The 13,095-nt window shown below is 38.0% G+C and overlaps 1 protein-coding gene across 3 annotated transcripts in view; it reads left to right on the top strand.

The window, feature by feature from the left end:
• Nucleotides 1-13,095, top strand: part of LOC149309922 (RUN domain-containing protein 3B) — a 42,511-nt gene that overhangs the window by 25,990 nt on the left and 3,426 nt on the right. The window contains exons 9-11 of one of the 3 annotated variants that reach the window (XR_016281950.1): nucleotides 6,557-6,703; nucleotides 8,568-8,750; nucleotides 10,275-10,334. Coding sequence is in view for 2 of the 3 variants with exons in the window: in XM_089533288.1 (XP_089389414.1) it covers nucleotides 6,557-6,703; nucleotides 10,275-10,396 (269 nt within the window). In the remaining variant the exon portion in view is untranslated. Of the gene's footprint in view, nucleotides 1-6,556; nucleotides 6,704-8,567; nucleotides 8,751-10,274; nucleotides 10,397-13,095 lie in introns of those variants that run through there. The other 2 variants (XM_089533288.1, XM_089533289.1) reach the window with 2 other exon arrangements.

Genomic DNA, 13,095 nt, shown 5'->3' with positions numbered 1-13,095 from the left:
AAATCAAGTCTGAACTCTCACTAGAAGCCAAAGGCGCGTTATAGACTGCCGGATTGCGGCGGTCTGCTGCCGCCGCCGCTTACAGCATCCAGGAGCCACAGCGGCCAAACCGCAGGGCTCCCGGACGCTCCGAGGAAGGAGCGCGGAAATCGCGCTCCTTCCTGGGCCCCGGAAGTGGCACCGCAAAGCACAAGGTGCGCTTTCGCGGCATCACTTCCGCTGTGACACGTCTGGACGCTGTGCGTCCAAGACGTCAAAATGGCGGCCGCCGTGTGGAACGGCCGCCACCATTTGTTACGGACAGAGTCTGTAACAGGAGTAGGGGCGTCTAGAAGAGATGCCCCTTTTTAAAACTGGGACGTCCTAAGGACGTCCCAAATGGCGGTCTGTAACCCGCCAAAATAATGAAACGAAGACGATTCTACTTTGGACATACCATTAGGTGACATGACTCAATGGAACAGATGAATGGAAGGCAATAGGATGAGGAAGCCATGGCCTCAAGCTTAGAATCATAGAATTGGAAGAGACCACAAGGGCCATCCAGTGCAAACCCCATGCAGGAATACACTAAGCATCCCTGACAGGTGGCCCTCCAGCTTGCAAGACTTGAGCAAGGCTGTTGGTGTATGGGGTTCTTGGAGGCCTCTCATTCATAGGGTCACCATAAGTCAAAATCAGCTTGACAGCCGATAGCAAAATATCTCAGGGCAGTTAACAAATGCTAGAAACACCAATTGATTAAAACAGCAGGTTTTAGAATAAAAACAGATAATTCAACCAAAGTAGCATCAAATCATTAGAATGCTAAAACCAAGTAATAAAACTAAACAAACAAACAACACACCAACGCTAATGATAAAAATGGAAATCAAGAATGAATGCCTACAAAGGTGTTTGTTATATTTTTAAAGCAGGGAAACCTGTTGTACTTCAACTCCCATTAAAACTTATGCTTGGGTAAGCTGAGCAGTTCATTAACATGTGGAAGGCTGCAAATTTTTCCAGTTCCTTCTCTATAAAGACTATACCTTTACAACAACAACAACCATACCTTTATTTCAGCCAACAGGCCATTAGGCAACACAATATATAAAAAACATAGTGTGCACTGTGACTAACCCATTACTAACTTGTGCATGTTCAAGGCAGCCATAAATTGAAGCCGACTTGACAGCAAATAACAAAACAACAGAGTGTTAAATTTCTTGCAGGAAAACCAACAAAGAATCTTATGGTATCTTAGACTTAACTCATATATTTAGCCATTAGCTTTCATTGACTTGCTGTTGTTGTTGTTGTTGTTGTTGTTGTTGCTGTAGAAGAACCTAATCACAGGGTTTTCTTGGCAATATTTGTTCAGAGGGGGCTTACCTTTGCTTTTCTGTGGGGCTGAGACAATGTGACTTGCTCAAGGCCACTCAGTGGGTTTCCATGGCCAATCGGGGATTTGAACCCAGGTCTCCAGAGTTGTAGTCCAATGTTCACCACGCTGGCTCTCATGGACTGTAGTCCACTTTTTAAGAATTCATAAAATTTCTGATGAAGTAGACTATATCTGAGGTAGACTATATAGTTCACAAAAACCTTAGTCTTTGGCCAGTTTGACATTTGGCAATTACAGCTAAAGTTAGATCAGCTGAAACAAATAAGACTGCCTAAGTATTAATTTACCATTCAACAGTGGGTTTAATTGCCCCCCTATAGCCGCGACTAACAATTGGGTTTAGGCCATATTAAATGTGCTAGTCTTTAATGTACCACAAGAGACTATATGTTTTTTAATGTAAATAATTTTGTTGTGATGAATTTGTAGTCCATCTTGAGTAGCTTTTTAAAAAACACAGTAACTCTGTATTTAGAGAATATACTTAATTTTAATCTGGTTTTGGTAGTTATCAGTCATTTTCAGTACTGTTTTGCTGTTCATCTCTAAATGTGCATACTGTACTTATTATTTTGTTTCATATTCTAAAAATTGCAGTGTGCTTAGTCGTACTACAAGCAGTCTCATTGGTGGATCTCAGATTAACTAAAATAATTAAAATATTGCCTAAAATCTAATGTTTGTGGTTGAACTGGGATTTTCAGCCTCTTCTTTCCCCTACTGCACCCCTCTCTGGTGTTGAAAGGCTGCTCTCAACAGTGTTCCAGAATTCTTGAGCAGGTTTTTAGGAGATACAGTTTACATGGGAAGGTAGGAGGGAGAAGGATTGCTCTCATGGAAGATGCATCTGCAAGTGCAATGACCACACTGTATACTGTTTTCCGCATCATTGGGAACTTTTCACAGGTAATATAAACACAACAGAACTGCCTACTTCTAATTTCAAATCTAAGATGATTGATAGCTCCCTGTGAATCTGATAAAATACTTTAATACTTAGATTGCATTGACTCATTGCTAACTTAAAATGAATCATCTTGTTAACTGTTCTAAACAACATGCTGCCATTTTTGCATGAAATACATTCTCTGTAAAAGGAGAGCAGTGTATAAATACAAGGGGCAGAGTTTATTCTGTGTTTTAAAAATAAGTAGAAACAATGCAAATGAGTTTAATTAAACTAAGAGCAATGAACTAATTCTATGAATTTTTCTGTTGCAAATTACTATATAGCGTTGTTGTTGTGTGCTTCCAAGTCATTTTTGACTTATGGCTACCCTAAGGTAAACTTTTGATAGGGTTTTCCTGGCAAGGTTCTTCAAGAGGGTTTACCATTTCTATCCTCTGAGGCTGAGTGTAACTTGCCCAAGGTCACCCAGTGAGTTTTTATGCTCAAGCGGAGAATCGAACACAGATCTCCAGAGTTGTAGTCCACCACTCAAACCACTACACTATACCATGCTGGCTTTCAATATGAAGCATTATTGAACAGATTTTTTTTTTATTTTCCATTGTGGACGTATTAGCAAAAATAATAATGGTTATTCATATAAGAAAAATGCCAGTCAGCTGATAATCTGATAGGTATTTCATCACTTGTTTTTCCCTAACAAAATAATCTATAGTTTGAAAATTTAAACTCTGTTGAAAGCTGGCTTAGTACTTGCTAATGACCATTGTCAAATTCATGGCTGTATTTAAAATTGCCTGAAAATTTCACTGAAAGAGTAGAACAGAATCCCCCCACACCACCATTCCCTTCTCCTTTTGTGTCGTGTCTTTTTAGATTGTAAGCCTGAGGGCAGGGAACCATCTATTATCTCCTCTGTTGTAAGCCACCCGGATTCCCAGTGATTGGGCGGCATATAAATAAATCCTATTATTATTATTATTATTATTATTATTATTAGAACAGTCTATAATTGAGATTGATGCTTAGCAATAGTTGTGTAGTCCTGTCAGTGATTAGAAAAATATATAATTGGTACTTCTGGTATTTCATTTGAAACTGAATGCTGAATGAGGAGTGAAAAATAGATCACAGTGCATGGGACATCTTAACTATATAAATCTAAAATGTAGCGTGTTTTGTTAAATATCCAATGTTTTTTTGTAAAGGTCTCTTCTGATTTCCTTTGCTCTTTGCCCCCAATTTGGTTATCCACAACTCACCACAACATGTCATGACATTTAAATAAATTCTGGCATCCATTTATTTAATGGAGATTTAAAAATAAAATAGAGATATATTTGGGGCTATTGACATCTAAATTTGTTGCAGAGGCGAGACTTTTGACTGGTTTAGGTGGTGGATTTGATTTTTATTCATGTATGTTTAATAGTCGTTTCGACTTGGCTTTTTAAAAATCTTATTTGAAATTTTATTTTATTTTGTTTTTACCCATTAGCTTCAGTGCCAGCTGTTTTAACTTTGGTCCTCTTGGCCACAAAGATATGCCTAATGGGCAGAATAAAATAAATAAAAATGTTAGTGTGGAGATATTAAAAACATGAATTGGAAGAATGGCATAAAGTATTTAAAGTATTAAAATTGTGAAACAAACCACATTAGATACAAAAGAATTGTAATCATATTCATTACTTTTAAAATGGTTATCTAAAATATTGCAATATTAAAGGTGGAATGCATGTTACTCCTGACCATTTGCTTTGCATCAGAGGTGGACCAAACGTGGTCCAAAGGCTGTGTGCAGCCCCCCCAGGATCCACTTCACCTTCAAATGGAAAATGGCACCCTCGAAGCCTCTCCCTTAGGCTTGTTGAAGGCAAAACAAAACAAAAAGCCATAACTTTTGGGGGGAAATTGTACTATCTACTACAAAATAATGTATGAAAAAGAATTATACCTAGAACAGTATTGCTGTCAAGCAGCTGGTTCTGGTCCCTAAATGATAAAATAAGTAATGGGATCTAAGATTGAGTTGACATTTTCCTGCTATCAGCCGCTATCTCTGTATTACTTAAAATGCAAAACAAAAATAAAACAGGACTGGTGATACTGTCATTTTTATTGAAAGTATGAAAATCTCTTGAAGTGAATCTCTGCTTACCTGACACTGTATCCCACTGAACTCAGGTAAATTTCATTTGAGTAGACATGTATAGGACTGTACTGTTGGGGTGTGTCTGATACTTTCATGAAGTATATGTGTACTGGATGGCCCTTGTGGTCTCTTCCAACTCTACGATTCTATGATTCTATCCAAACTAATAATCTACATCTTATTGTTAAAACCATTAAAATGTGGATTTGTTCTATAACATTTCTGTGATTTGTAGCTACTTTCAAAATCAACTTTGTAAAATGAATTTGGAAAGTGGTGCTCTCTGCTGAGTTAACATAGAAAACATAACATAATAAAAGAAAATTGATCTGGTCTATGTGAATGGTGGTTTTGAAAGACTGCCACTAATAATATAACATGATCTTAGCAGTTTATATTTTACTAGGTTGAGCATTTTTACAGAGTTTTTTTAAATTTTTGTCCCTTGGGGAAAAATTCTGTAGTGAAAATTGTAGGAAATGCCATGAGCAGCAGAAAAAACTATGTTGCATGACAGTAACTAGAATTCTACTATTGCTATCTCCTCCATAAATCCATATTCATTCTTAGATCTTCTCAGTGCATTAGGGTTACTTTTGTTTATTTGCTGTTGGGAGTCTTCTTACACTATACTAATAAGTAACTAGAAGGCAGATAACACACCACATGCATTGTTGCATGGGCTCACATCCATGACATTTGAAATTTCAACAGATTTGAGTCATCAAGTTGATGCTGAGAACTCATTCCATAGAGAGGGGATATGTGAAGGAGATTACCCAATAGGAGAATTCATAGTACTGGTAAGTAAAATCAAGCCATGTGGCTGTCCTGCTAAGTTGTAAACACAATCCTTTTTGCATATGGAATATCTCCCCTGTTGTGAAGCATTCATGGCTTTGAGCTTTGAGAAACAACATTCTTTATCATTCTTCTGACTGAAAGTGTTCAAAATAGTAAACCTGTTCCCCCCACCCTCCCTTGAGTCACTTTTTCGTTTGTCTTCAAGAGTGTTTTGGAGTGGCTTTATGTGACAAAATACACACACACACACACCAGAGATACTTACAGAAAATCTAGTTAATTATTTTTCTTTCCAGTTTGTGGGAGTAAAATTATACAGTGATAACCTGTTTGGAAGAAAGTCAAGTAACGTAATTTTGCTGCTGCTGCTGTGTGCTTTCAATTCATTTCTGATTTATGGCAACCCCAAGTTGAACCTATCATGGGGTTTTCTTGGCAAGATTTGTTCAGAGGTTTGCCACTGCCTTCCCCTGAGGTTGAGAAAGTGTGACTTGCTCAAGGTCACCCAGTGGGTTTCATACCCAAGTGGGGAATCAAACTCTGGTCTCCAGAGTTGCAGTCCAACACTCAAACCACTGTAACTTTAGCTGCTGCTGAAGAAAAGTACTGGGAGATTAAAGTGCCAACTTTGCCATGAATAAGAGAACTTTAAGCTTTGCTGCAGAAAATGATGGATACAAAATAGTATTTTAAATTCTGGCCTTTGTTCTGTGTTTATCTGGATGAAATAAGAAGAAGCCATAATACATACTTCAGTTACAGTGCAGCTATTGAGAGCTGTCTTCTGAGTTATTTTCCTCTACTGAGCGCTCTTAGGGTTGAAAGAAATCTGAAGGACTGGGGTTTTGTTTTGGGCTCTCCTACAGACTGCCAATATAGGAAGATGAAATTGTTCAAGAACTTAGTACCTTGATTTTCTCCTTTGTAAAACAGGAATGTTCCTCTAGTTCTATAGCAACATGAAATAGTCACTGAGAACGTACAGTGCTAGCTAATAGTCAAATATAGCATTAGCCATCTTAGAAGAAGTATTTGATTTCTTGCTTTTGTTTCTACATGATTTGCCTTTGCTGAACTATGTGAGATCATTTTATTAGTTCCCCATAGTGTAGTTCCATGTGGTTTTTAGTTGTTCTTGTTGTTTTTATTAGTTAGAACTAAAATTCTGGGTAGTCTCTCCTGGGGGAAAGTGTCTTAAGAGCAGAATGACAGCAGGTGGACCTTCCAAATACAAGCCTATTTTCTTCCTGTGATTAAAGACATTACTTCTAACAGCATAAAATTCACTGTGTGTTCACAGAACTGTGCTAAAGAATAATGATTTAAGATCAAGACAAGAATTAACTACCCATCTCACCAATCAGTGGCCTTCCCCAGGAGCTCTGGATGTTAATGCCGTTGCCTTGGATACGCTACTTTATCGAAAACAAAATAAGCAATGGGATGAGTAAGTTGAAATGTTTATGCAGTGCTCCTAAGATCCCAGAAATCTCACTTTCCCCCCTGCATCTTGTCATATGGAATATTATGTGTTAAGGGCTTGGGGGAAAACTTGAAGATGAGTAAAACATTAAAGCATTTTGGAAGTACTTATACTAAATATTTACTAGCATCCTTATCTTAAAATACATACACAACTACAATGCACAGCACTGTATACAATTTGTGCAAAGTGTTCTACATCCTCCATCTGCAAAACCTTTTTGTATATTTCTAGTGAATCTAAAAATAATCCTACAAGATAGGTCTTACTATCCATTTTACTTGATACTTGAACTGTTAAACTCAGGTTATATCAAAAACATGTGAAGGTAAAACAGAATGAAAATCAGATATCTAGTAAAGCAGTAAGAATATTTTTGCATATATCTATACACAGAATACATTATATTAGGCAAAGAGGTTTTTATGGGATTTTCAGCAAAGCCCAGTTAATATACATGGGTGTCTGAGTATACATTTGAGGCTTTTGTAGGGTATAGCAATGAACCATGGTTTGGGACTTGAGCTGTGGGATACCTTGCTTCCTTAGTTCTCATCTATTAATTCTGCTCTCCCAGCCTGCTATTATGGCTTTATGTCTGACAGCTCCCAACATAGTTAAGATCATGCAGAACTTTAGTGTTCTTTAATGAAGATTTCTCATACTCTTAATAAATGCTGGCATTAGCCAGATGTACATTGCTGAATAAGTGTAGAGAGGGTGAGGTGTCCTACACAAGACATAATCTTGATACCATGGCCCTGTATGGTCTTCACTAGCCTTCGTCAGATTAAATTTGCATTATTTTTCATTTTAGAAAGGAACTGTCTGTATTGTTTCCAGTTTGGCAAGATACAATTTTACAAAGGGACCTAGTATTCTGCATTATACTTACATTTACATATGACAATCTGAGCTGTAATTTGGAATTTTGGAATGAGAGGCATTAATATAAAGGAATCTTCAGCTGTCAATGGAAATACTTTAAAATAGTTTCAGCAAGGGTGAATGTATATAGTACCCCACTCCTGCATCAAAATACATTTAACGGTAAAGTCACTTCGGTGAATGTACCTTTCCACAGGAAACAGCTTTGCTTCTGAATTGCAAATGCATATCCCTATGATCTCACTATCTTCATTTAGTTATGTGAGTTTTTACTGTCAATCAGTTTATTATCAAGATGAATGTTTGATCTGTAACTTTACAGGATGAGTAAGGATCTTAGTGATTTAGACAAATATCTGTTCTTTCTTGGTCTTAGATTAATGTTTGCAACTGATAAAGGCACTTACCATAATATCATTTGCATGAGCTGTTTGGAGAGCAACACACATGCTTATTCAGAAACTGCCATTCAAACCACTACTGCCTACCACTGTTTTGCCAGATGATGCCATGTTTGTGTCTCTCTGTGTGTGCGTGCACGCTCTCTCTCAGTCTCCCTATAGTGCTGATTTTTATGGCTTGCAAAACCCAAACTGGAAACAGGTATCAACAATCATAAAATTGTGATTCCTTACAGAACATATTTATGTTCCTTCACCTCCATTCTTTCTTGACAGATTTTCAGATATCTCTCTTGTTAGGCAATTCTCCCAGTTATTCTTTTATTCAGGATTTCTCCCCCCCCCCTTCTCCCCCTCTCTCTTAGCAGTATATTTTCAGGAATAACATTTGAATTGGTAATCTTGTTCTTATGTGGGTGTAGTTGAGGTTGGAGCCATGTGGACACTTTAATATGTAGAGCCACTATCAAAATACGGGCAAAGTAAGGGATACTTTGCTGCAGCAAGATCTGAGATGACTTGGGGCTTTCTCTTTCAAGGATGACCTTGATGGAAAGAAGAGGAATGGTTTGACAGGCAAGGAGACAGTAGAAAACAAGGAAAGAAACTGTCCAGAGATCTGCACTGGCATAGCTGTATGCATACCAACACTCTGCTTGGGGTGCCAAGATGGAGGAGAAAAGAAACCAGATTCTAGCCAGAGGTTTACAATTAGTGCATCTGTAAGAATTATATGAGGGTGATAATGAAGTGAGAAGCTGAAGGTTACAGGACTGAATGTTGAGGGCTGTTGGCAAAAGGATAAAGTACTGAGAAAACTGTTAAAACTAGTTTAGTAAAATGTAGTGTGCATAGGAAAAACTTAGAATTGTTTTACGTTTACCTCTAATAACCTGTGAAATTATGAATGACTTGGGATCAACTATTTGATTGGTTTTTTAATCCTATATTTAGACTGTGTACTCTACACCTATTTATTGTTTATTTCTGGCTGTGAACAATACAAATCTGCTGAATTTAAAATCTTTGAGGGAGGGAATTATTCTGAAGTTTTTTTTATTATTCTTGTATAGCTTGGGTGTTCAAAACTATTGGGGAAGTACCTTAAGGCACTGACTTCGTATACCATAAACCTTATTCAGTAACTTTAGCTTCTGACTAGAATATGCAGGAGTGTAAGCAGTTGTTCCCACTTGTTCTTGGAGACCTTTAGACTTTTCTTCTAAGAGACAATACTGGCAAACTGCAAATACATCTTCCAACTAGAAACTCTTTTTAAAGAGATTTTATTGTAAATTTTTTGCGTCTCTCTTTTGTGCTACTGTAGAATCACATACTTCTCAGAATCCAGTGTAAGCTTGTCGATGTTCTTGAATATTTCACAAATATATTAGTTTTTGTTTAGTTTTGTATGCCTTCGGTAACACCACAAGCTCCTTAATTTCTGCAGGGTATAATGACATTCAAGTATGAACCTGAAAAATCTCAGAAGTTCTCACCAGTGACATACTCTCATTTGTTGTTAGAATTTACATACTGAGCTACAAACGTTTAGGACAGTTTGCAAATAAATATTAGAAATGTGATGAAAAAATATTAGAAATGCAGTAGGTCTTAAACAGCTAGCCTATCAAAACAGCATTAACACAATATATAATGAAGAACTAAACAGAACAGAAAGTTTAAAGCATGGCAAAATTTGAAAAAAGGTTATTTTCCAGGCACCAGAAAGACATCAGAAATGGAGCTACTACTGAAAGGGCCCTTTCCCTGTCACTAGCTGAATTTCAGATGGTAGGAGAATCCAGAAATGGGCCTTTTAGCTTGGTTGTCAGGCACATGGGAAAAAATGCAAGTCCTAAAACTTGAATACGAGTGGGGTACAATTGCTTAACTCTTTCCCTGTGTCCCAAGCATAACACCCTCTGAGATTGTATCCTTGAGTCTTAATTGTGACATTTTACCAGCATATCTTCTAAGTAATAGAACGTTTGTATTCACACCTGTTGTTCCTGTGTGCAGTTTTCTTAAACTTCATATACTGGATCCAAAAACTACTCCCTGGAATATTTCTGATTAAATCTAGATTTACTCCTTTATATCCAGCTTTATATTTATTGTGTGATACATTTGTTTGAGAAAGTTATCTTTATAAAATAGGGGAAACAGCAATTGATATAATAATAACTTGCATCATGTGGCAGTTGGAAGGTAATTAAGGAAACTGGTCGTCATTGATTTTGCAGAAAGAATTTCCACAGTCCAGACCAGCTCTCAGCTGATGTAAGCCTATCGCAAACTTCTCTGGATCCAAGCCATTCACAAGATGAAGATGGAAAGCAGGATGGACTAAATTCACTTAGTGAAGGTAAAGTAGCCAGCATAAAAATTGTTTGATATTTACTGCTTCATAATAATTAGTTTCTGGATATGCATAAGGCTGTACAATTGTGCTGCCTCAAACTTGAAACCTGTAGTAATTCTAAATCTCGCAACATGAACAGTAAAGAGTTTGCCACTATCATCTAGCATTATAGATTTCTCAGCCAGTGCTTTATGCGGTACTGTTATGCCCAAGTTTGTAAGGGCAACCTGTTTAACCTGAGAGCGTGTAATGAAAATTTCTCTTTGTGTGGACTTATTCAGAGCAGGGCTGACACAGACCGTGAGACACCAAATTTGGTTTTAAACATTATGCATGTAACATTTATTAAATCACAAAAGTAATACAAACATTGATTATCAAGAGCTCTTTCATTCACTCACACATTCATACAATACTCACACACACTTTCCTTCCGCCGAACATTGATCAGTTGTTCTCGAAGGCTGGGGATGACACTGTAGCCGTGCGGTTGATGCCAACAAAATGGGGTGAAAGCCAAGGGTCTTTATACTTTTCTTCTCTCTGGCTTTTGGTTGCTGAAGTCTTGCAATATTGCAGCCCATTACTCAACTTCTTCTTTTCGGGAGGAGACAGGCTGTTCAAGCAGTCCATGCTGTTCAAAAGCAGGTCGTTCTGTTCGAAGTAGTCCATTGTCCTGTCAGTTCCTCTTCATTGTGACTCAGGAGAAAAAGCACTTTCCTGGTCATAGTTCGATGCACCTGAACAGCACCCAGCTTCAGCTTCCACTTTCCTCAGCCTTTCCTTGTCTCAGTTGCCAAATCCCTCCTTCACATCAATGCTCTGCGCGGAACCATCTTGTTTGGTTCTTTAGCTTGTTTTAAAACGCCATTCCTTGGTTCTTCAGCTCTAGGTTTAAGTCAGAACTCACTCATTCGTCTTACAGTACAGCGTCTGTTCCCAAGTATTTTCAGGTTTTAACTGAGTTGGTTGACTTTCTTATCTGCTGTTGACACTAGTGGCATCATGTGGCATAGATTTACTTTACGTATTCACATCCTGTTTTTCGAAGGTTTTCCCAGGGTGTCCTGATCTCCTACATAATAAGGCTGTCCCTATAGATTCCCTTATTCAATAATGTTCATATGATTGACAACTGGGAACACTCTGTATAGTATTATAGTGCTTCCTTCAAGTAAGCTGCTTGGAAATGTGTAGCCTTGATCCTGGGAGTCACATGGGGCTCTCTAGCATGTCTAGTGGCTATAATGTAAAGCTCAAAGCAATGTGTTGATGTTGAACTGATAGTGCCAGATCTACACTAGGTTTTGAAACTCCTCCATCTAACGGCCACATATGAAAATGCAGGACACTATATATATCTTCAACTGCCGGTTGATGGCAATCCCATGAATTATATAGGTTTTTCTTAGGCAAGGATTAGGTGGTTTTGCCAGTTCCTTCCTCTGAAAGGTACCCTACAGCTCCAGGTATTCATTGGCAGTCTCCCACCCAAGTCTTGACTTACTCTAAATTTAATCAATGTGCCATTGTTGTCATGCATAGCATTTCTAAATTCTCGTTTTCCAAGGGATTAAAAACAATATGTTGTCTTTTGCTTCCTAGCAATTTCAGTTTTAGCAGTGATGATTAGATAACACCTACATACATCTGAATTGTGCTGCACCTTCCTGCCATTTTATCGTATACCAGAAACTATTGTTTGTTGTAAGGAAGAGGTTTTTCCCCTTCCCCAGAACTTCTGGTTGCTGACAGAAATTATTATACCTTCATATTCTATGAAATTAATAGGTGTAAAGACCTATGTAGTCCAACATCTTGTCCTATTCCTTATCTTTTTTCTAAACTAAAAATCCCCAGATATGACATTTCCTTATATGAAACCCATCATAATCCTCCTTGACTATTTCTTTTCCTCTTTAGTTCTATAATATCCTTTCTGAAATACAATGATTTGGAACCATACACTGCATTCTAAGTTGGATGTAGTTCCTCAGGTCCTGGAAGCTTGAATTCATTTAGATTAACAAGGTATCCCTGTACTAACTCTTTACTGATTCTGTGCTGCATTTCCCCTATGTTGCCCATCTTTCTTCTCTCCAGTGTGATGCCCCTTTGTGGTCTCTGACTCACACATAATGAGATTATCTGAGCCTGCGCAGACCATCTTTGAAACTTGTAGAGCTAAATCTCTTCAGATGAAGGCTTATTCCCCTTCCATGCCATACATGCTCAGTATGGTTCCTGCTCAAACCCGTGTTTTCTTTTGTGTGCCATCATGGCCACTGCATAGGACCCTTCACTGCATTACCTATTTTTCTGCAGCATTGTTTCTCAATTTTCCTCCTGTTTTATGGCATCTATGGTATTCTTCAAGAGGTATGTCTCCTGTGGTAAAAAACCCCAGACGGATGGCCATTCTAAGTGCTTCCTTTGCTTGGTGGAAGCCCAGAATATGGAGAAGTGCTCCTACTGTAAAGTATTTTATCACCAGCCCTGTGAGAATAGGGTTTAACATCTCACAGTCCTCCTTTGGGAGTCATCTATCAAGACTACCAATCTTGCCATCCAAAAATAGGCCTCTTTTAACAGCCTCTACAGGCCTTGCCTCAAATGATTTAGTATAATCAGCTCCATCTTCCATCATACCAATGGATCGTGTTGGTACTGATAAAACTCTGCTCTCTTGTCAAGGAGTTTTG

This window comes from Sceloporus occidentalis, unplaced genomic scaffold (assembly GCF_023333645.1).
Source record: "Sceloporus occidentalis isolate IW3139 unplaced genomic scaffold, rSceOcc1.0.p SCAF_7, whole genome shotgun sequence".
NCBI classification, from domain to species: Eukaryota; Metazoa; Chordata; class Lepidosauria; order Squamata; family Phrynosomatidae; genus Sceloporus; species Sceloporus occidentalis.
Note: the sequence above shows the minus strand (reverse complement) of the source record. Positions and strands in the feature narration are given on the sequence as shown.